This window comes from Monodon monoceros, unplaced genomic scaffold (genome assembly GCF_005190385.1).
Source record: "Monodon monoceros isolate NGI ecotype Baffin Bay Population unplaced genomic scaffold, NGI_Narwhal_1 Super_Scaffold_18, whole genome shotgun sequence".
In the NCBI taxonomy this organism is placed as follows: domain Eukaryota; kingdom Metazoa; phylum Chordata; class Mammalia; order Artiodactyla; family Monodontidae; genus Monodon; species Monodon monoceros.
The window spans coordinates 171,664,846-171,688,798 of record NW_021703774.1 but is presented as its reverse complement, the minus strand read 5'-3'; the positions used below and the strand labels follow the sequence as shown (position 1 = coordinate 171,688,798).

The 23,953-nt window shown below is 55.8% G+C and overlaps 1 protein-coding gene across 3 annotated transcripts in view; it reads left to right on the top strand.

Moving 5' to 3' along the window:
* TNFRSF1B (TNF receptor superfamily member 1B) overlaps nt 1–23,953 on the top strand; it is a 35,949-nt gene that overhangs the window by 9,215 nt on the left and 2,781 nt on the right. For 2 of the 3 annotated variants that reach the window (XM_029228207.1, XM_029228208.1), the window contains exons 2-9: nt 9,451–9,550; nt 11,282–11,410; nt 11,881–12,030; nt 12,445–12,538; nt 12,940–13,169; nt 13,711–13,788; nt 14,371–14,405; nt 19,804–19,993. In XM_029228207.1, coding sequence (XP_029084040.1) covers nt 9,451–9,550; nt 11,282–11,410; nt 11,881–12,030; nt 12,445–12,538; nt 12,940–13,169; nt 13,711–13,788; nt 14,371–14,405; nt 19,804–19,993 — 1,006 coding nt within the window. Of the gene's footprint in view, nt 1–7,260; nt 9,551–11,281; nt 11,411–11,880; nt 12,031–12,444; nt 12,539–12,939; nt 13,170–13,710; nt 13,789–14,370; nt 14,406–19,803; nt 19,994–23,953 lie in introns of those variants that run through there. The other variant, XM_029228209.1, reaches the window with a different exon arrangement.

The following is a 23,953-nucleotide window of genomic DNA, read 5'->3' as shown; positions in this document are numbered from 1 at the left end:
TTTGGGGTCTGGGAGAGTGCAGCAAACCCTGAGCGAGGACTGACGTCCGGGGGTGCTTCGTGGGTGCCAGGCATGGGTCTAATGCATTACATGCCCCGAGTGCCTTCTGTCCTCAAGGCCACCTGGGAAGGGTGTACCATTATCATCCCCGTTTGATAGGAGAAGCAGTCGAGGCACAGAGGTTAAGCTTTGGGCTCAGGCTCTCAGCTCACCAGAGGCAGAGCCAAGATCCCACCCCAGACACAGCCCCTCCCGAGCTCCGTGCTTAACTACCACCCAGAAGCCAGGGTGCTTGCGGTGGCCACGAGGGGCTCTGCCATTCTGGGGACGCCACCCTCCCTCTCTATAAGCCTGTTTCCTGCCCAGTTCTCCTGCTAGCCCCAGCTCATCTCAACTAATTGGAAATGAAACCTTTTGCTTCTGTTAAACAATTCAGCATCTGTTAGGTACCCGCTGTGGGCTGGGCGCTGGGCTGGGTGTAGAGCCATGAGTAATAAAAACCCAACGACTAACGCTCAGCTCTTGCTGCCGCTGGGCATGGTGCACTCCACACGCCTTGGCCCAGTGAATCATAACAGCCCCATGAGGTGGGCACTGCTTTTGTCCCCGTTTCAGAGATGGCAGAACTGAGGCTGGTGAGTGGCAGAGCTGGGACCGAAAGCCAGGTGTCTGGTTCAGAGCTCACGCTCGAGGGTGCAGACGGGGAGACACAGGGAAGCAAATGATTCACCAAAAGGTGGGCCGTGAATTAGAGAGACACACCCGGGTTGTTGCTGGAGCCCTCAAGGGGGACCTCTGACCCCATCTGTGGGTCCGGAGAAGGTTTCCTTGAGATGATAGTGGAGAGGACTCTTGAAGGAAGCCAAAGAGTTAGCCCTGCAAGAGGGGAGGGCAGGATGTTTGGGCAGAGGTAGCAGCAGGAGGACACGTGAAGGAGGGTACCAGAGCCAGAGGGATGATGCAGGGTGAGGTGAAGACTGAGTGGGAGATGCTGGCAGGGCCCAGGCAGCGGCCCCCGGGCCCCAGGCTGAGGGCGTTGAGCTCAGGACAGACTTGGTGTAGGAAGGTGGCTTCAGGTCTGTCTGGGAAGCCTGGGGACCAAGAGTGAGGAGGTTGTAGGTGGTGGCTGGGCCTGGGGTGTGTGTGTTGGGAGGGGACGGAAAGGGTTAGGGTGTTTTCTGCAACTAGACCGAGGGTTCCTTGAGGGCAAGGACCACGCCCCGGTATCTTTGTACCCCGGTGCTTAGCACAAAGCCTGACCCCAAGAACCGGATACCAGCCCGGGCTTCCTGTCCTCCCCCAGCTCACTTCTAAAGGGACATCACAGGCAGCAGGCCGGGAGTGGGATGTGTCACCCTTGGCCGCCGCCTGTGATGTGGTCGGTCCTCCTGACGTAGATGCCGTTCCTCTCCGTGATGACAGATGAGCCTCCACTGCCTGGCTCTGGCGTCATCGCCGTGTCAGCTGCACCCCGAAGTCTGCGGGACTCCCGAGAACCCCCTAAGATTGAAGCCAAAATGGTTCTGCTGTCTCTCAGCATATGCCAGGGCCCCAGGGACCTGCCATGGAAATGATGTGGTTTCTCTATTGGTTGAAGCCAGTTTCCCTCCCTGGGTCCTTGGGCAGACGCCTCTGCTCTGCTCCATGGCTGCAGTGTCTGTCCCTGGCATCCTGGAGACCCTTTTGCCTGGGAGAGTCATTGAACCCGCCCACACCTTGCTCACTGTGTGTTCTCCGGGGAGTCACTCTCCCTCTCTGGGCCTCTCCTCTGTGAAATGAGGGAGCAAGAGAAGACCACGGGGTATAAGCCTGTCTGGGGACACTGAGGGAGATGCAGCTGGGACTAGTTCTGCCGCTTGCTGGCTACGTGGCCCCGGACATGGTATCGAATCTCCGGAAGCCTCTGTTTCTGCATCTCTAAAATGGGGTGATGCTGACCTCATTGTGTTGGTGCAGAGATAAAACAAGAGAATGCATGTGAGCATGCTCACTCAGCACTGTCTGCACACCGTAGGTGCTACTCCTGGGTCTGAACAGTCCCTGTCTCTCCCACTTTGTGAAAAGAGAAGTTTTGTGGGGCATGTGTACTCCTCAAGCCTGAAGCTTCCCCCCCGTGGCCTTCTTCCCACCACGTCCCCTTCCTGCTCTCACCCTGCCCAGGGGTGCTCCTGGGGAAGGCTGGGAGTGGGACCCCTTCCCAAGGGTACTGGCATCTAAGTGGGGGGCGGTGGGGGGGGTCTCCAGAAAATCAAAAAGCCTTGGAGACCCCCGCAGTGCTTCGTCAGTGCTGGCAGGAAGGGCAGAGGGCGCCACAGCTTTAGTGCTTTCAGATGACACTGTCTTGGTGGCGGCCACTTCCTCCTCCCTCCCCAGGCCTGTCTTTCTTTGCCTTCCCCTCTCGCAGTCTATTTATAAATAGGAGAAGGGACTGAGGGCCCCCACCTTGGGGTGCATGCAGGGTCTTGGTCGGGGAGCAGAGAGGCAGGAAGTCAGCTGGCACGGGGTTGCCCAATTCCCCGAGAAGGTGCGCTGACTCCACAATCAGAGGGTCTTGCCTGGTGCCATGGCCCTGCTGCTCACTGGGCGGACCCCAGTGCAGTGCCCACCTTGCCCTAGTCTCCCTCCTCCAGCCCTGGCTGCTAGCTGTGGTTTCTGGTCCTCCAGGGTGAGAGTTGGGAGGAGTGGGAAAGAGAGGGAGTAGAGGGTGGGGAAAATTCATGCCACACCCACCAGGTAAGTCTGGTCCTGCTCTGGCTTTGCCCCCTGCTGGCCTCTGAGGCTCACCTTCTTTCAGGGACTCACAGCCACATCCCTGTCCCTTATCCTGGACACTGTGTCCTCTGGCCACTTAATGGACCCCTGGCTGCTGGGTTTTGGTCACTCACCCAGACTCTTTATTTAGGGGTCCCCTCACCCCTCCAGGTGTTTCCGCTTGAGTAAAGTCCCTTGGAGACCACCCAAGGCCACTACCCTAGAAAGCCCACATCTGACCTGCAGGCATCCCCTCCTCCCTCTGCCTTAACGAGGCCCACTCCGCTGTCCCTGCAGCTGGCCTACTGCCGTCTCCTGACCTTGGGCTTCTTGAGGACTGGGCCTGGGGTCAGCCTGAGGGTGACTCCATAACTCCAAGGGTCATGGGTCAGCTTCCCCAGACCTGCTCTTGAGGAGAGCGGGAAACCCCCTCCATTGCAAGGCCTGCATGGGCCACCTAGCGCCTCACCAAAACTGGGCCGCCTGCCCTCAGCGTCTTGTCCTTGCCGTGCCTGTTCTTAGCTGAAACTAAGGCAGAGAGAGCCCGGTTCTAATATTCTATCCGACACAAGGCCACATGTGTGTCAGGGCCTTTGCAGACCCTTAGAGCGCCCCCCCCCCCCGGGTCCCCTGGGAGTCTGGGAGAAGATGACGGACCCAAGTTAAGATCCCCTGCCCCCCGCCTTTGCACCTACAATAACCCGAGGAGGAAGGAGGAGGCCGGGCAAGGTGTTATGTCACTATTTTACGGATGACAGTGTTGAGGCTCAGAGAGTAAGTGATGTTCCCAAGTCCCCTAGGACCAGCATATGTATCCAGATCTTCTGAACTGAGGCCAAAGCTCCTCCTGTGAGGCCAGGTGTCTGTATACGTGGGGGGATGGACATCTCCAGCCCCCCTCCTCCCAGGGGACACTTGCTCAGGCCATCCTCACCCTCGGAGAGCGTTTGAGGGGCAGAGCTGGGACAAGGAAGCCCCTCCCCACACCCACCCTCAGCCTTGCCTCACACCCCAGCCCCTACCTCCTAGGTCATTCAGTTTTTCCACCTCTCATGTGGGTGGGCCACCCACCCACCCCATCCTCCTGAGGTCTTGGGAGGGGGCTGAGCTTTTTGATGCCCATCCTTAAGAAGCCAGAGCTGGAAAGGGCTTAGAACCTCAACCAGGCCACACCACCATTTTACAGATGAGGAAGCTGAGGCACAGAGAAGCTAGTTACCACCCACAGTAGAAGAAGTGCCTGAGTGGGGGAGGGAGGACCTTTGGGGTGGGCCCAGGGCAGGGAGGGTTGAGATCCAGTCTTTCTGGGGCAGGGAAGGAACACAGAGCTGGAGGTGAGGGGACCTCTGAGGCTCAGTTTTCTCATCTGTGACTTGGGAATACCAATATTACCAACGTCACAGCACTGGAATGAGGAATCAGAGACGGTAACGCGTGTGAACAGCTCTGCACGATGCAAACTTCCAGGACAAGGTGCTGCTGTTCCTGTCTCCTAGCGCCCTCACCCTCTCCCTCACCTTCGCTCACCCTGGCCTAGCTGCCCTGGCCCCCTGGCTGTGCCTGGAACACGCGGAGCACATCCTCCCTGGGGCTTCTCGCCCCACCTTGCTTTTCCCTTTTCCTTAGCTCCTGCTACCACCTCCCATTTTCCACTGTGCGTGTCTGTGTCTCCCCAACTAGAGCCCAGCTTCCTGGGCAGGGACTTGCTTATGTTTGATGCTGAGTGCCCGGCACCTTCATGTTTGTTGAATGAATGAATGAACGTTTCCACCTTTGCCCCTGTCTTTCTCCACCATTAAATGAGAGGTCATCTGAGATCATCTCTAAGGTTCCTGCCAGCCCTGAGCTGCTGCGCCTCAGTCCCACCGCCACTTCTGGGCCGTGTTTCCCAGTCATCGGCTCCCACGTGTCCCTCCAGCACTTGACACAGCTGCAGATCAGCTGGGCCAACACTCCCTGTTCACAGGCTCCTACCTTTGAGCCTTTGCTGACCCCACTCCTGCTTGCTGAGGAGCTGCCAGCTCCTGACAGGTCAAGGATCCCCGTGAAACAAGCAGTTCTGGCAAGGGCAGGGTCTCAGGTGCTGGATGTCCCTGCCTGCTGCAGGAGACGGGCTCTTCTGAGATTCCTGCGTGGTTACCTGGGAAACCAGGTCAGAGCTGAGGTCAGAGGATGTTGGCCTGAGGCTGAGAGAGGTCCCTTGCACTGGTGTGTGTGTGTGTGTGTGTGTGTGTGTGTGAGAGAGAGAGAGAGAGAGAGAGAGAGAGAGAGAGAGAGAGAGAGAGGAAGGGAGGGAGGGAGGGAGAGGGTGCGTGTGCCCGTGTGAACCAGCTCCCCAGGCTCCGCTCAGCGTGGAGGTGGATGAACGGGTGCTGGTGGCACGGTGGTGACTCAGGGCAGAGGGTGGATCCCAGGGGCTGGCCCCTTTAGCTGTCCTGAGGAGGGGAGCAAAGACTTCTCCAGTGGGACCAGAGCAAGAGTCACATCCCAACTCCACCTCTTCCCTCCCAGACCTCAGACAAATGACTTGATCTCCCTGAGCTGTGAAGTGGGCACGTGCCCACCTGCTCCTGGGGGGTAGGAGTGGGATATTATACAGTGCTTGCAGCCTGGCCTGTAGATAGTTGGTGCCTAATGAATATCCTGTGTGTTCCTTCCTCTCCGAAGGGCCAAAGCTGAGAACCTGGAAGAGTGCTGGAGGCCACATGGTGGGAGAGGGTGCTGAGTTTGGCAGGCGCTTGGGGTCCTGGGTCTGTGTCGAGGGCAAGGGAAGCTTGGGCCCACAAGAGAAGGGAGGCAGGATAGCGGTGTCGGGGGTGTGGCTCTTCTGGTGTAGCCTTGAGTGCATCGCTTCACCTCTCAACCATCTGTGAAATGTTGGTGAGGAGTCTATCCGATGGGCGGTCCAACACGTACTGTCACTCCTGGGATGTAGAGGAAATGGAGCTGCAGACTCCGATGTGAAGCAGCTCTGAGGCCTGTGGTGGATGAGCAATGGGCCCTGTTGGCCCCTTGTGCACAGGCATCACTCAGCCTGCCACCAGCCAGGCCCTGGCATGGCCTTTGGGAAACCCCAGGAGGTGGGTTGGCTTCTTTCCATCTCTATTTCCCCGTCTGTGAAATGGGCACAATCAGATATGCCTCACAAATTGGATGTTAGATGGATCCTTCCTTCTCTCCTTCCTTCCTTCCTTCCTTCCTTCCCTCTCCCTCCCTCCTTCCTTTCATCTATCATCCTCTCTCCCTCTCTTTATCTATCTGTCCATCCATCCATCCGTTCACCCATCCATCCATCGTCTATCTTCTCCAATCTCCCCCAACACACACACACACACACACACACGCTGGGTCACAGATTTCCCACCTGTTAGATGAGTGGTTAGTGCTCAGTAGTGGTTTCCAGGTGTTTACTTGGGGATGCTGTATTTTGAAAGATTGGCTCTGCTAAGCATGCTGAGTGAATTCAGTACTACCCAATTCATTTCCTCGTTTTAAAATGTCGGTCAGAGCTCCCCTGTGGGTGGGTGGAGTGTGGCTCTGAGCCTCCCTGACACCAGACAAAAGAACAGAAGCTTCCATAGCACCGAGTTTCCTAGAGGCTGCTCACCATGTTCTGGGCACCTCCAAAGACCCTCCGCTTATATGGCTCCTTTGCTGACCTGAGGCCCAGCTCCTAGGGCTGTGCCCCAGCTTAGCCTCTGCTCTGGTGAGCAGGGCAGTGGAGGGAGTGACCTTTTGTCCCACTCTGCAAGGGGCTTTCTGTTCCTCATTGTTTAGCCATGACAGGGCAGTGGTTTGGTATTTTTTTTGTTGTGTTTTTTTTTTCCTGTCCAAGAGCATAAACAGGCCTCAAGATTGCTTAAAGGAGGGCTGACCTCCTCCGCCCGCTGCCAGCAGCTCGGGCTGGAGTCAGAGCGGCAGGAGGAAGTGTAGGGAAGGGGATTCAGAGCGGGATTCAGACAGGAAAAGACCCTGGAGGGGAGGCCGCTGGGCAGTGGCCTGGGGGCCCTGGGGGTCCAGCTGCCCGCCTTTGTCCCGGAACCCTTGCCCCATGGGTGGAGAGAGAGCCCAGACTTGGCCAAGGCAGGGCCCTTTCCCGTCAGGTCCTTTGGGCCCTGACAGGAAATCCTCCCCCAGGCAGGGCAGGCGCCCTGGGCTGCATCACAGAGGGCTGCCCCGGCGAGGGGGGGCGGGGGAAGGAGGAGTCCTCTCCCCGCCGGGAGCTGCCAGGCCTGTGGCTCTCAGGGCCCACAGGAGTGAGGGGCTCCCCTAGTTACCCCTAGGGTACTTGGGGGGAGGAAGCCCACCGTGTGCAGGGTCCTTGAGACCTGTGCCCGCCACCCTGGGGGGCAGGGGGCTCGAGGGAAGGAGGTGTGACCCCTCCCTGCCCTCAGGGTGCTGCGGTGGGGTTGGGGGGAGGCTGCCGCCCGGGCTGCTCAGTCAGAGTGCGAGGCACAGCGGGCTGCAGGGGGGCTGGGGGGGCACTTAGGCGCTGCGTTGCAGCTAATGTGCAGCGAATGGTGGTGCGAAGGGGGCTGCAGGAAGCACGATCCTCCGGTCTCGGGGCTCCCCCAGCCTTTGATTGCTAGGTCTCCTCCACGTGCTGCCCCAGCGCATCTTGCTCTGGCCTGCCTGCTGCTCAGCTTTGCTCAGCACTGGAGCATGGGAATCGCTTGGCAGGTTTTCTTTTTTCTTTTCTTTTCTTTTCTCTTCTCTTCTTTTCTCTTTCCTTTTCTTTTTTTTAACAGTACAGCTTCCTGGGCGCCACCACCACCACCACCACCCACCCCCCCCGGGGGTTCCTGCCCCTTCTTTGCGGTGGGAGTGAGCATTATAATAGACCCCCGCCAGGGGCTTTGGACGCAGGCAGTGACCCCCACCCCCAGTAAGTGGGAGGAGCCCCGAGAAGGGGCTTTACTCCAGGAGCAAACAGGGAAGGAGGAAGTATCAGGACTGAGTGAGTGTGTGTGAGTGTGTGTGAGTGTGTGTGTGTGTGTGTGTGTGTGTGTGTGAGAGAGAGAGAGAGAGAGAGAACGTGTGTGTGCGCATGCGGGCGCAGCCATGGGCATATCAGCTTACAGTCCAGATGGGGTGGAAGTTACTTTTTAGGCTCTGGGTCATGCAGAATGGATCCCACTTCCCTTGCCAGCCCGCATCTCTCCCAGCCTCCTTAGAGCTGCCTTCCTGGGGTTTGGCACCAGGCCTGGGGTGAGGGTGTGGGTGAGGGATGGGCCTCAGGGGCCGATCAGCATGGAGGGTGCACCCGTGTTTGGGCTTGGTGTCCCTGGCGCCAAGGGTGGGCCCCTCCAGGAAATGATCCTGTAATGAAGCCCACTGCTGACATTACTGCGCCCTGAGCACCTAACCGTCAATACACGCCAGGCTCCGCGGTGGCAGCGAACGGTCACCGGGCAGAGGAGGCAGCTCGGCCAAGGCCATGGGGGCCACAAGAGCCACAGGTTGCTGCGCAGCCCCTGGGGGTCATCCCCCGATGCTTCCAGCTGTTGGCGCCGAGCTGTGTGCAGCCAGGGTAGGTCTGCCAGGCCGAGTGCGGCAGGCAGCTGGGTTTCCAGGCCCACTCGTCCTGGATGCAGGGACCAGCCAGGGGCCCACCTGCCCCTGGCTCCGGCAGTCATGCCTCCCTGGTGGTGCTGTGGAGGGGGAGGGGAAGGCCAAGTGACAGGCTGCCTCCCTACAGTTCATGCCCTCTGACCCCACGGGTTGGGGGGCGATGCTCTGGAGTGTGAACAATGTCATGGCATTGGTCCCACTTGAGGGCTGGGAGCCATTATGGGGCAACACCCAAGACAGCTGGAGACGGGTGCCCTGCTGGTGTAGGGGATCTTTGTGGGGTGCAGCTACATCCACTAAGTAGGGCACCTGGAGCACATTGACCAGCTCCTGGCACCCATAAGTGCTCCAGAAATGTAAGTATCATCATCAACGAACATTCTTCTCCTGAGCCCCAACTCTGCTGTGGCCCATGTTGGAAGCTGAGGGTCTAGAGGTGATGAGGTCGTCGTTTCTGCCCTTTGCATGGCAGACGTGTGCATGTGTGTATGTCTGTGTGTGTTCTGTGCACAGGTATACGCACGTGTGCATGCAAATGTACCCGCGAGGGTGGCAGGACGAGAAGGTACCCCATTTCAGCACAGTGAGATGATCCTCAGGAGGGCATATTCAGTGTTTAGAGAGAGCCCAGAGCGGGAGGAACCTGAATCAGCCTGGCGGAGTCCGGGAAGGCTTCCCAGAGGAGGCAGCACTCAGCTGGAAGGACAAAGGGGTGATTACCAGGTGCAAGAGGGAAGGCGAGGCAACCTAGGCACGGCTGATCTGTGCTGAACTCTGCCGTTCGCTGTGACCGAGGCCACCGCCTTCTGGGAGGCTTCAAGGCCTCGCCTCTGCCCCATGTGGTGAGAGGAGCTGGCCCCCCACTCCGGCCAGCTGGTTCCATGTCTCCGCCTGCAGACATGCGTGTGCTACACTGAGGGAGGAGGGGGGGGAGGTGAAAGAAGGCAGGGACTACCCTTCTTCTACCTCTACCCACCCCCCACCAAAGGGAGAAGTCCCCATGTCAGTAGAGCCCCCGCAGGGAGAAGGCCAAACACTTGCAGGACGCAAGACGGGGATCTGGGCGTACAGCGTAGCAGGATCCACAGGTGGCCAAGCTAATGGCTGTCCTCCCCTTCCCCATTCCAGGCTGTGTTTATCCCCTATGTCCCAGAGCCCGGAAGCTCGTGCCGGCTGCAAGAATACTACAACACAAAGGTCCAGATGTGCTGCAGCAAGTGTCCACCAGGTGAGGGCAGCCACTGGGGCCCTTGCCCTCAGCCTGGCTGGGTCCCTGTGGGGGCGGTGCCTTGAAGGGAGTGGGTGTGTTATGGGGGTTAGGGGGTCAGGGTCATGGCCCTGGACTCTTACTGAGCCACCACTGGTTCCATGAAACGACCCCCTGCTCCCTCTTGCTTCCGGGCCTTTGTACATGCTGTTCTCTCTGCTTGGTGCACTTCCCAACCCCTTTCCCCTGGTCTACTCCTGCTTATCGCTTAGGCCTCTGATGTTTCCCTCCTCCAGGAAGCCTGCCAGCACTGCCTGGCCAGATCTGACTCCTCCTTTCCGCTCCCACTGGCCCTTGGCATCCCCCATGGCAGCAGCTCTTTTGACATTGTGAGATCCTGCCCTGGATCTCTTTTGTTGCCCCCACTGTGTGCTCCTCAGAACAGGGACTGTGGCTTGTTCTCTGCTGAATCCCCAGCACTCGGCACAATACCTGGCACATAGCAGGTGCTCAGAGCATATTTGACTGAATCAGTGACTGCTACCCATTTCACAGATGGTAGACCCGAGGCCTAATCCCAGTTGGGAGAGGCAGGTGGCCCAACACCTGGTGCTGTCCATCCATTCATTTGTTTATAATTTATTCCTGTGATGTTTATAAAGCATTTTCTGAGTGTCAGGCACTGTTCTGAGTGCTGGGAATACAACAGAGAGCAGGGCAGACAAAATCCTCGCCCTTGTGGATTTTGCATTCTAACAGAGGCCTAGACAAATAAACCAGTAGAAGAAATAGACGTATGGTCTGTGAAGGAAACAAGGCAGGGGAAGGCAGACAGAGACAGAGTAGGACATGCTGTTCTATATGGGGTGGTCATGGAAGGCCTTTCTGAGGAGCTGACACGTGGGCAGAGGCATGCAGGAGGCGAGGGAGTGAGTTATGCAAACATACGGGGTGGGGGGAACAGCACGTGCAAAGGCCCTGAGGTGTTAGCTTCTTTGGTGAACGTGGAGAACAGCGTGTGTCCTAGAGTGAGTAAGCAGGGACCATGGTAAGGAGTTTAGATTTTCTTCTGCAGGACCCAGAAAGGCATTGAAGAGCTTTGAGCCTGAGATGTGGGCAGGCACATATGTACCTGTCACCTCCAATGGCCATTTTAAGAGACCCCAGGGGAAGTGACTCTTCTTTCTCCTGTTAACCGGTAGGGTCTCTGTAAGGAGTTACTAGATTAGCACAGCAGTGGAGGTGGCAGGATAAGAATGGGGACAGGCACTCAGAAGAGAAACTTCTTAAAGGTTCGCCTGGGTGTTCTCCCATCCCCTGGCATGCCTTCTCTGGAGGCCTTCAGGAGTCCCATGGCCTCATCCTTGATGGGATACCAGGGATGACTACTACTGCCTTTTTTACCTTTCCCAGCTGGAGAATTTCAGCCAACTATAAAGAAGAAAGGAACCGGCAAACCAGTTCTAACTAAAGTGTTATTGACTAATAATAGGCAATTCCAATGGTGGAATTCCAGGCACCTGAAAAGAGCAGAGAGGAAGATATTTTATGAGCACTGCGGGGTTCAAAGATGGCATGACAGCTGGTACATGTTAGATGGGAAAGGATGCAGAGTCGAAACTCCATCAAAGAGCCTTCCCAGCCAGGCCTCGCAACTCTGGGGCTCTGGAGGACAAGGGATGAGCCCAGGGTCCCGGCAGAACCCCCCAGCCCTCCCCTCCTCCGCTCAGACTCCTGGCCTTGCTTTCTCAGGCTACCACGTACAATCCTTATGCAACAAGACCTCAGACACCGTGTGTGACTCCTGCGAGAGCAGCACATACACCCAGCTCTGGAACTTGGTCCCTGCGTGCTTTAGCTGTAACTCCCGCTGCAGCTCTGGTGAGTTGGCCCAGAGTGAGGGGTAGTCCTGGGCATCCTCCCCTGGCCACCATGCACTCCAGCCCCTTTGCCTGGGAGCTGCCTGGGATTATCCCAGACCTTTGTTTTCATGCCCCAGGGCACAGGTACAGCTCTTTACTTTTTATCAGCGGCACTGTCATCCTCTGTCTCACCGAATCCTCTTTAATAGCCCCTTGGGGCAGACAGGCCAAGGGCAGCAGTGGGAAAATGGTGCCTGGTTTTAGAGTTGAGGACATTATGCTTGGGAAAGCAGGCATGCTCGTTCCTGCTGCGATGGAGACTCTGTGTCCGGCAGTCTCTTGGCCCCGTCCTGAGGGCGGTTCAGCGGTCTGCTGGAGACCAGAGCTGTCTGGGGGTGGTGGGGCTGGGTGGGAAGACAGAGTGGGCATGGCAGTGGGTGGGGCTGGTGGAGGCAGGAGTGACCCTCGGCTGTCTTCTCGCACCTCTAGACCAGTTGGAAACTCAAGCCTGCACAGCAAAACAGAACCGCATCTGCACCTGCAAGCCGGGCTGGTACTGCACCCTGGGAAGGCAGGAGGGGTGCCGGCTGTGCGTGCCGCTGCGCAAATGTGGCCCTGGCTTCGGCGTGGCCAAACCGGGTATGGGGCCAGGGCCAGAGGTCCTCGGGGACCCCCTTGGGCCTCTCCTTCCTTGGAGCATCGTCAGTGGCGGCCAGGTGCCTGGTACCCATCTGTCCAACCATCCCGATTCATTCTTTCCTCCAGCACTCCTGATCAGGCACCTCCTGTGTGCTAGGCCCTGGGGATCCAGAGATGGATCAAATTAAGCCCCAGGCTACTGGAAGATCGGGTGGTGCCCCAGGAAGACACAGTCACTAGAATTAGTTAAGGACAAACCGCCCAGGTGTGTGTGTGTTCGTGTTAAAGGGGAGAGGTGCAGACCGAATTCCTCAGGCCCCTCATTCTTCCCCGAGGGCTCCAGTTCCCCTAGGGCCAAGGCGCACCTCTCCATGGAATATCTGAGTTGGTGACAGTTTCTGATTTTTCTTGAAGGAACTGCAACATCAAATGTGGCATGCGCTCCCTGTGCCCCAGGGACGTTCTCCGACACAACGTCATCCACGGATACTTGCAGGCCCCACCGGATGTGAGTGGCTGAATCCTCTGCTTCTGAAGGAACAAGGAGGGGCTGTCCCTGGGTGATCATGAGGCCTAGAGCACAGAACAGCGTGCCATGGTGGCCAGAATCCCCCGTTACTCCCTCGGGTTGAGGCATTGCCGAGCCCTGTTCAATGCCAGGACTGGTTTATCTGACAGTGGGTGGGTCCCTGAACAGACAGCATGGTGAGCAAGAGTTTTGCTCTGGAAGTCAAGACTGGGTGGGGTCATAGGGGACATAAGTCTTGAAAGAGGGCGTGGCACACGAACCCGCTCCCCTAACCCAGTTGCTGGGCCCCTTGCACACTGGCCTAGGTCCCACGAGTGAGCCCAGCTACCCTGAGCCATTCAATCCCCTGTTGTCCCTGACCAAGCCCCCTCCTCCCCCAGCTGTAGCTCGGTGGCCATCCGTGGCACCTCAGAGATGGATGCAGTCTGCACATCTGTGCTCCCCACCCTGAAAGTGACCCCGGGCCCAGCCCTCACAAGATCCCAACACATGGAGCCGACTCCACGGTCCAGCACAGCTCCAAGCACCTCCGTCCGGCTCCCGATGGCCCCAGGTCCTCCAAGTTACCCAGTTGAAGGGCGCAACACAGCAAACATGTCTCTTCCCATCGGTAAGTCACAAGGGGGCCCATTCATCCTTCCTCCCTCCCTCCCTCCCTCCCGTCTTAGAGTCTTACCAAGAGCTTGTTATGGGCTAGACCCTGTACGCCATCCTGGGATGTAGGTAGCGTTGAGACTTGCCTTCTTCCAAGACTTACTAATGCCACTAGGAATTACTGGGTGGGGAGAGGTAGGGTCAGCGTTTTATGTGAAAGTGGAGATGGTCTTCTGGTTGCCGTTTCCGACGAACCTATTAGGCTTTGACAGTGGGCTGGACCAGGTCACCTCATGGGCTTCCCTTCTGGGGTTAGGACTACATCAGGCCAGAGGGCTCAAACTCGTGGCCCTTGGGCTGAGTGTGGCCTACAGACACGTTTCGTTTGGTGCACGGATTTTGGGTTGTTTTGTAATCAAATTTGAGAGCCTCTGCACTGGGCTTGCCCCTCGCCTGCGATGACCCCAGTCATCTTTGGTTGTCAGCTGACCTGCCTGGTCCCTGGTACATTTGAGTTTGCTTTTTGCAGCTGTTTTGAACTTCTCTTTTCCTTCTAGGACTGATTGTGGGTGTGACAGCATTGGGTCTGCTAATAATAGTCCTGGTGAACTGTGTCATCATGACCCAGAAAAAAAGTAAGATTCCATCCTTCCTTCATTCATCCATCTATTTACACATCCGTTCAGGAAGCTTTTCTTGGGCATCCCTCTGAGTCCAGCACTGGGCACAGCCTTATGGGTCAGACAGAGCTGGGTATGGCAGCCCCTGTCCTTAGGAGCTTAGAGTCTGGGGCGGAAGGCACTTCCACTAACTTATCTACTAAAAGGCAAGATGCCCTCAGGGCTATCGAAGAGGGTAGAAGTCCAGGATTCTTGTCTGGGAATCCTGGGGGTTCAGGCCTTCTGGAGCAGGTGGCATCTGAGCTGGGCAAGATTTTGATGGAGACATGAGTGCAGGAAAGAAAGGGCATGCAAAGCAGGGGGCATGGTATGAGCAAAGGGGGGCAGGCTGAAGAATGGTTTGGGGGGGGTGTTGAGGGCTGGCTGGAGAGTTGGGTATGGGGGCTTCTGTGTACCTTGTCTGATAGGTAATTGCTCCCCCCAGGGCTGGGCCTACTCCGACTGCTTCTGCTTGGGCCCCGTGATCCCTCCTAGTTAGAAGAGATGTGACCTGAGGAAGTCACTGTCTCTGACTTGTCCCCTCTCTCCTCTTTGCAGAGAAGCCCTTCTGCCTGCACGGAGACGCCAAGGTGGTGAGTGCCCCTCTGCCTTCCCCCTCCTCCTTCCCTTGTCTTCTTCCTGCTGGGCTGGGTTGTCCCATGGGAAGCAGTGAATTCTCTAGGTTGGTCTGTCCGGCGTCAGGCAGCGTGCAGAGCCCTGGGAGGCTGAGAAAAGGCCAGCCAGGGTCTGTTGCTGGGACTAGTAAAGGTGACTTGAGTGTGAAAGGCCGTATCAGGGAGGAGAGGGGTCAGTGGCGTCAGTGGCAGGCGCGTGGTCATGGACCCATGGTGTGACCTTGGACTGACATGAAATTGCTCATGGCTGTTTCCTCACCGTTAAATGGGGACAGTGTCTCAGCCAGCTTGCAGGGCTGTGCCTTTCACCCAGCTGGCAACAGTTCTCAGCATCTCCATCATGTTTACAAAGCACTTCCTCATGGAGCAGTGGTTCTCAAGCTGCGTGCTAGGGTACCCAAGTGTTCCACAGAGGGTTCTTCCTGGGGGGTCATCTCTGGGGTTGAGGTTAAGACTAGTGGTCTGGGCCTGGGTCCTCCCCCAACTTCACCCTCTGATCATTTTTATGAAGTAGAGTCTGTGCAGGATTTTTTCTAGAAACAGAACACCAACATAGTATTTCATCAGTTCTCCATCAGGAGGGCATTTGGCTGCAAGTAACCAAAACCATTAGGGTGACTTAAAAGGGCTTTATATTCTGTCACACCACAAAGTTGAGGGGTTGATGGCTGCTGGAGCGGTTTGGTTGCCTCCTTCTGTGAAGCCAGCAGGACCCCAGGCTCTGCCATCTTTGGTGTGTTGGCTTTTGTTCTCTTGCTTGTGGCCTGTGTCATAAGATGTCATAAGATGATAATCACCACTGCGTATGTGACCTCCAGATTTGAGGCAGGAAAAAGAGGGGAACTGGCCAGGACAGCCATGGTGCCTTTTACAGGAAATCAGACACTTTCCTAGAAGCCCTGGGTAGATGTCTCCTTTTGTCTCATTGGCCAGATGGTATCATGTGACCACCCCTAGCTGCAAGGGAGGCTGCAAAAGGGGGTGCTTTGCTTTCCTAGCCTTTATGGTAGAGGAGAACCAGGGAGAGGGCTTGGAAATGGGTGTGGGGTGAGCCAGTACATGGTGTCTGCTGCCACTCTGCACCAGGTAGGCAGGGCAGGTTTTTATATCCAGTTTTACAGATGAGGAAACAAGAGTCCAAAGAGTTCCCTCCATGTCCCCCGTCCTGCTGGGGCAGGGTTTCTCAACTCTGCCTGCTAATTCTTTGTCATGAGGGGCTGTCCTGTGCGTTGTAGTCTACTTAGCAATATCGCTGGCCTCTCCCCACTAGAGGCCAGTAGCACTGCCTCCCAGGAGTGAGAAGCAAAACGTCTCCAGACATTGCCAAAGGGCCCCCGGAGGGCAGGATCACCCCCGGTTGGGAACCACTGTGCTAGGGTAAAGCTCAGTCCTGGTGGCCCAGTGCCTGAGGTTTACACAGGGTTTTGGCCTTGGTAGGGACCAGACTGATTTCATCCTCTGATTGTCCTGACAAGAAAAGAGGTACAGAGAGGGAAAATGACTTGCCCAAGGTCACACAGCAATATGTCTCTGGACTCCTGGCCCAGTGCTCTTTGACCTGCCCTACGGTATTTCAGCAGACAGAAACACTGGTTTGGGAGTTCAAACTATTTCCCACTTCCCCGGTGTGTGAATGCCACTCCTTCGTTTTTCGGGCTTCAGTTCAGTGACACTGACAGTTGCTGCCTGGTGGTCCATAGAGCAAGTGCGCTCTCTAAGCTCCACCCCGGCACCCAGCTGCCACTTTCTCTTTGCTGACCAAGTGTTTCCCAATACTGGGTGCAGTGGAGCTGTCTCAGGTGTGGCCTGGAGCCCCCGCTTCCCCTTTTCTTTCACTGGGTTTTGTGTTCACTGAATGTGAGCGACTCCACTGCTGTTTGTTGAGTGCTATTGCATGTAGAGCCCAGGGATGTGCTGGTAACTGACCCTCCAGGTGGGGAAAAAAAAACCCAAAACCCTGATTCCTGGAGTTCGCTCATTTCTGTGTTATAAACGCTCCCACCATGGCCAGTTTCAAGCTACTTACTGAATGTGGAGCTGGGAAGAAACACGCACAAGTCTGAGCTGGTTCCAGCGCCCCACTGGCTGAGCCCCGGGCCAGGGCCTGCATCCTCACACGCCCCCTGTGAGGTACACAGTGTCATCATCCCTATTTCACAGATGAAGAAACTGAGACTCAGGGAGGTTCAGGTACCTGTGTGAGGTTAGGCCACTTGGTGAGGGGCAGAGCCCAGCTTTGAAGCCCAGTCTGAATCTGCAGGACTTGTCTTTACCCACCGTCCTGTTCGCCCAGGGCAGATGTTCAGAATTGTTCCAGGCACCCCCCATCCCCAGCAGGGACTGCCCTCAGAGGTTGGTCCCCTTCCCAGGTACCCTTCCGTCCCCGGGCTCCCAGCCCTGCCCTCACCCCCATGCTCAGCCTGCGCCCCACTCCGTTCCTCAGCCGGCTGGCAGTGGTCCTGCTAACGGCGGCCTAGTATAATGTTCCTGGCCCAGGCCACTGGGGTTGAAAGCATGGTGACTCAGCACTTCCCTGTTCCTCCTTGTAACGCCAAGGCATGGCAGGACGGTGGCTTCCTTTGTTCAGAAAAGGCCAGCATAACCACACGTGTGAGCTCACCCACAATCACTGCCACAGACACACTCACACAGGCTCTCGTTTCATAAAGAGGGAGAATGTTCACGCGGTGCTGAATGCGGGCCAGGCACAGTACTGAGCGTCGTTCAGTCTCACAGCCGTGCTGTGACACAGGCAGTATGATTATTGCCCCAGTTTTACAGCCCAGGAATCTTGGGCTCAGAGAAGTTAAGTACCTTTCCCAAGGTCACACAGCGAATGGGTGGCCTGAGACACAGACTTAGGAGTGCCTCTCTTCACCACCTCCAGCACACAAGCTAATTGCACCACTCACAGACATGCACACGTGCTCCCTCACACAGAGACACACGTGTGTGCACACTTCAGACACCCTAACACCTATACATACAGGTGTATGAATCTCAGGAACACACGCTCACATATGCAGACAGACACAGGCTCAGGCAGCGGCTTTGCCGGGGTCTCTGCTTCCGCCCATGGCGGGGCCAGGCTGGGAGGTGAGGAGGGCCGGCTGGGATCCTGTTTGTTCAGTGAGCCCCCTCAGGGCTTCCCCGTCCTGGGGTCCCAGCCCAAGGAACAGGACTCAATACATCTGCCCCACTCAGAGCCTGCCTGAACTTTGCGACTCGTGGCTTTTGGGGGAGGGAGGCAAGCTGTGACCTTTGGGGTTTCTGTTCTGCCTGGCCCTAGCCACCAGCAGAAAAGTGGGATGCAGGTTGAAAAGCCCCTTCTCTGGGGGCTGTGAAGAATGACATTTGGATGTGCCCCCTCCCCCTCCCTCTCCCCTGCCTGTCCAGGCTCCCAGCAGGGCTGGGGGTGGGGTCAAATACCAAGGTCAGACCATCTGAGCGAAGGTTCAGCATGAACTTGAAATGCTCTCCATTCCTCCAAAGCCGGGGGCAGTGAACCAAGGAGGCGGGACTGAGTGGGAAGCACGCAGCTCTGGTACACTGAGCCAGAGTGTACACTGAGCCACGGCCCCGCTGTGTGATACTGAGCAGGGGAATCACCCTCCCTGGGCCTCCGTGGCCTCACGGGGACTGCTTGCAAAGGATCCTTCTGGCCTGGAGTGAGAGTCTATGAGCTGACCTCGGGATATGCAGGGCTCAGGCAGGGCTGGGGGCTGCGGGGATTGGCACCTGTGTCCTTCCTGTGTCCTCCACCTCTGACCTCACCTCCCTGGCCCTGCTAGACTGCATCCCTCCAGCACTTACTCGCCTCAGTTCTCATTCTACCCTGGACCCTCTCATCCTGGGCAGGCCAGGGCAGTGGGTGAGAATGTGGCCCCTCTGTCTTGTTTCTGGAATCCAGTGATCGCCCAGAACCCCAAGGCAAGGGCTTGTGCACCTGTTCAGTTGGTGCGGACAGGCAGCCGCCTTGGAGTGAAATTTCCAGGGGTTCCCAGCACGGGTGTCTGGAAATGTGGCACCTTGTCTTGAGCCTCTGGGGCTGAAACCCCAAACACCCAGGAAAGGTGTATAGGTTTTAGCCCAGATGCACCACGTCCTAACTCTGTGACCTTGGGCAAGTAACTCAACCTCTCTGGATCTCGGTTTCTGCATCTGCAAAGCGAGGATAACACTTGGCTGTTGGAAGGATCAGTATAGATAGTGTCTGGAGAGGCTTCAGCACAGTGCTTGGCATTGGATGCATTCAAGCGTCAGCTAATATTTTATTATTACTGTTGCTGGGATTTGTGTTTTATGAGGAAAAGATGGAGAGTCACAGAGCAGCTTGGGGAATGGAATCTGGAAAGTGTTGCCGAGACGGCAGGGCTGAGGGTCCTAAATGAGAGGACTGTCTACACTGGATTGACTGATTGAACACAAGGGCGAGCAGACGTTTTCTGTAAAGGTCCAGACAGTCAATATTGTAGGCTTTTTGGATCATCTGGTTTCTGTCATATCTCCTCAATCCTGCCATTGCAGTGGGAAAGCAGCCACAGACACAACATAAACAAATGGGCGTGGCTGTGTGCTGATAAAACTGTATTTATGGACACTGACATTTGAACTTCACGTAACTTCGTGTCACAAGATATTAGTCTTTAAATATTTTTTTCAAACATTTAAAAATGTGAAAATTATCCTTAGCTCGCAGCCTGTACGGAAACAGTGGCAGGCTGGACTTGGTCCGTGGCAGTAGCTTGCTGAGCCCTGATTTAACAAACCCTTGACCAGCGCTTACGATAGAACAGGCACTGTTCTGAGCGCTTTACAAAAACTCAGCCATTTAGTCTTCTCAATAACCCTAGGAGGTAGGTTGTTATTCTTTCCTTTATAGATGGAAAAACAGAGGCACAGAGAGGTTAAGTAACTTGTCCAAGGTTCCAGAGCTAGTGAGTGATGGAGTCATGATTTGCATGCATGTGGTCTGGTTCCGGAGTCCATGCCCTTGGCCGATAGGCTGAGCCGCATTGCTCCGTGCTGATGGGGTGACCTCAGGAAAGTCACTCTCCTTCTCTGGGCCTCTGCTTCCTTATGCAAAATGAGGGTGAAAATCCTGCCTCACCTCTAAGACTGTTTGGTGAACAGGGCCACGTGGCCCCTGCCCTCTTAGGGCTCACACTCCAGCAGGGCAGCGATGCTAATCACAGAAGCCACAGAGAATCACACGTCCTAAAAGTGCTGTGTGTGGAGAGAATGTGCAGAAGTGCTGTGTAAACTGTGAAGTGCTGATGGTGGTGAGAGGGAAGAGGGGGCGAGGAGCCGGCTGATGGGCTGACCACCCTCCCTCCCCCCTCGTCTCCCCATCCAGCCACATCTGCCAGCTGATAAGGCCCGAAGTGCCCCAGGCCCCGAGCAGCAGTATCTGCTGACCACGGCGCCAAGCTCCAGCAGCAGTTCCCTGGAGAGCTCGGCCAGCGCCGCGGACAGGAGGGCGCCCACCAGGCCCCAGCTGCAGGCGCCGGGCGTGGGGAAGGCCCCGGCCAGCTGCGGCAGCTCAGGTAAGAGGCGGGAGCCCCCCTGGCTTCCTCCCCGGCCCCCCTCCCCAGTGTGTTTCTTCCTCATTTCTGGCTGAGCTGTCTCTTCCTGGGCCTCCCCTGCAGGATGAGGCCTGAGCTCCTAGCAGGACACTGGAAGCCCTGCACCACCAGCCTGGGCCCCCCTCCAGCCTCCTTCCCTCTGCCTCCTCAGGTGAAACTGAGCCACAAGCTTCTTTCTGTTCTCGGAACCCCCACATCCCTCCCACCTTTGCCCTGCGGGTTCTCGCACCAGGAACACCCTTCCTTCTAGACCATCTCAGCTTATCCTCTGCGTCCCCAGTATCCAGGCAGGGAGTTTTCCTATATATTATAATACATATAATATATAATATGTAAAATAGCATATAACAACGTTATACTATGTAAATATTATATATCAATATATGAATAATACATTGATATTGATGCTATATATGATATATGTAGTATGTAATATATTATATATTAATATTTTATATATATAAATGTTATATTAATATGTTAACTTTTACATTGATGTTATATATAATATATATAGCATATAACATGCTATATGTTAATATTGTAATATGTCATAATTATATATTTATTGTATATTATGTATGTTGTTATATATTATATTGTTATATATTGTATTAGATAATATATTATTTTATTATTAATATATTATTAGAGTATATATTATAATTATATTATTTTTACAATATTAATACCTATTATATTTCCTCATCTTATCAGATGAGGAAACTGAGTCTCAGAGAGGTTAAACTGCTTATTCAAAGACACAGCTGGTAAACAGAAGAGCCAGGAATCACCCCTGGGCTCTCAGGGTCCAGAGTCAGCCTGGAAAGCTGAATGAGTAAATGATGTCCCTGGGACTCCACTCACTGTGCATGTAGTCCGGTCCCTTTGGGCCTGAGGCATCAGCACTGCGGATCCCACGTGGGGTGTGGAGAAGCCCGTGCTCTGTTTACACAGTCTGCATTTAGCCCTGGGCCTGGTCTGTGACCAGTGTCACCCCTGGTGGGCATCTGCAGTGCCCACATTGTAGGAGGCCCTGCGGGGGTCCCCCAGAAAGCCTGGGGCTTCCTCGGGCATGTTTTGTAGTGAGAGGCCAAGCCCACTGGCCTGCATCTCCCCCTCTCACCTGGCAGCGCTGGCTGGCAGGTTGAGGAATGACCGTGGCCTTGGTTCATCCCCAGATGCCCTCCCAGCCGCTCTGGTGCCGTGAGACTCTGAACAGGCTCCTTAACCCTGCCAAGCCTGAGCTTCCTGTCCTAGAGATGAGCATGGCAGCTCCTTGGCAGGGCTGCGACAGCATTCACTACCTGCCCCCTGACTCAGGCAGTGGGCTGCGGCGTCCCACTTCTAGTTTCCCATCATCACCCACCCTCATCAGTGTGATGTCTCGTCAGTGCCCTCACCCCAGCCTGAGAGCTCCCCAAGGAAGGGACTGGGTCAGTGCCTGGAACGTAGCAGGTGGCCCTAAATGTTTGTCGAATGAATAAATGAGATCAGAATATAAAGCTCTTGGTCTTCTTCTACCTCTTAGATTCATCTTTCTGCTTTCTTTGCAACACCTCTTCCACACACATCCTGGTGTGGCTTCCTCCTTGGGGACCCCTGACCGTGTCTGCTCCGCCCCCCCCGCCCGCTGTCTCTTTTCTGTTCCTTCTGCGCCTCTCTGGCCTCTGCTCTCCCCTCCTCTCCGTCCCACCCGAGCACCTCTCCCCGCTCTGCGAATGGGTAAACCTCAGGTCTGTGACCCCCTCCTGGTCCCCCGTCTGCCCCCGCAATGTCTCGTTCACAGTGTGCACGGCCTTGGTGACTCTGAGTGACATTTGGGTGCTGTGGAGGCCCAGGGTGGAAAGTTCCTTCTGGCCCCATGATTTTAGCACCCCACCTCCACCCCGCTTGTTTGGGGCTGTTCTGAGCAGAGCAGCTCGCCAGCTCCATCCTCCTCCCGGAAACAAACTAGACTGGAAAACAAACAGCCGGTCCTCCTGGCAACCCCTGGACACTCAGGTCGCCATAGTAACAGCAGCAGCAACCATCCTTTTTGAGGGGCTATTCTGTGTCCGGCCCTTACATTGATCTCCTCAGCTTATCCACTATTTAGTCCCTCACTAGTTAGGAAACTCAGATGCCCACAGGGCTGGGAGGGGAGGTGGGGCTGAACCTGTGTCCTGAAGCCCTTGCTGCCAGTCGCATTCAGGTCTGTGGGTTCTGCATAGCCCGCTCTCCCCCATCTGGCTCCCAAGGGAAGCTCTAAATCCAGATTCTTAAAATGTAAACTCCTGAATTTTAAATGTTGGCAGCCAATTCACTTAAAAACACTACCACCACCAAGAACAGAACACACCTGTGGGCTGGATTTTATTCATTCACACGTGTCCCTGTTATAGGCACTAGGGCCACAATAGGGAACAGTCAGAAAGGCCCCACCCTTCTGGACTCAGGGCCTGGTCGGGGAGAACCCAATGAGGACTCCAGAAATGGATTGCACAGTGGGCGGAGCTAGGGGCTCTGGAGATTATAGCAGAGGGAGGGACACAGGGAGTGATGGATGGGCGGGAGTGAACCTCCTTTAGAGAGGGAAGCCACGGAGGCTTCTTGGAGGAGGTGGCCTCCAGGCTGAGGCCCAAGTAAAGGAAGGAGTGAGCTATGGGAATAGGGAAGAATGCTCCAGGCTGAGGGAGCAGCACGTTGCAAAGGCCCTGAGGCTTGGAGGGCTCAAGGAGCTGCAGGGAGGTGAGTATGGCTGGAGGGAACCCAGCCAGGATCTTAGAGCAGCAGGAGATGGGGTGGGGAGAAGGCAGGCACCAGGTCGTGCAGGGCCTCACAGGCCATGGTGAGAACTGTGTTTGGGGCAGCCAAGGAAATGATCTGGCTCTGGCTGCTGGTGGAGAGCAGACTGCAGAGGGGCCAGGTAGAAGCCAGGAGACAGGAGGAGACTGCACTAGTCCAGGGAGCAGATGGAGGTACAGGCGGTATGCAGGAGGTGGTGAACTTGAAGGTGGACCAGGTAGGAATCGCTGGTGCCTTGGATGTGGGGTGTGAGAGAAAGATGGGTCCAAGGCTTTGGGACTGAGCATCTGGGTGGATGGCAGGCGTGTGAACTGAGATGGGGAGAAGCAGGTTGGATGGGATATGGGGGTGGAATCAAGAAGACGTGGTTGGATATATGGGCCCAGCGTGAACCCCTGCTTCACTGAGCCTGTCTCCCCGTCTCTAGGAGCCATGCAGGCTCCGGAGATACGGCAGTAAACAGGGCAGAGTCATCCTTGCCTCAAGGGGATGGAAAGGGTCATTAGACCCATTTCACAGCTGAGCAAATGGAAGCTCCAAGAGTTTAAGTGACTTGGCCAAGTTTATGGAGGCAGAGCAGGGATCCAAACCCAGGACGGTCAGGCTGCGGAGCTCCAGGCATCCCGGCCTCAGTGATGAGGACAAACTACGTCCCCACCACACCCCATCCTGGAATCCCAGATTTATGAAATCTTAGAGGCAGCTCTATGTGGAAGGAAAAGATTTGCTGTGAATGAAGACAAGTTCAGGGTCAATGTTTAATTTCTGTAAAGGAGCAATTTCCAAGCCCTTTGATGTTGGTTCCTTGGCATAGAGATGACGGGCCAGTGGCAGGGGTCTCGCCTTTTCATAGCTGGTGTGGCCAGGGCTGCTGATGCCTTGCTGCAGTTTCGGGAAAGTAATTCATCTTTACTGCTTCACCAAGACTCTGTAATGTATCCTTCCTGTCCTGGCTCACTTCTCCGGTTCCTTGTGGGGAGTGTGTTTTGTTCTTGGAGCACCTTCACTTGCTTTATATAGTTGGCTCCTCCCATCTGTGGGGTGACTTGGGCGGGGTATTCTTATTTGACAGGTGAAGAAACTGAGGCACACAAAGGTTTATGGGACTTGCCCAAGATGACCCCACAAAGCTGA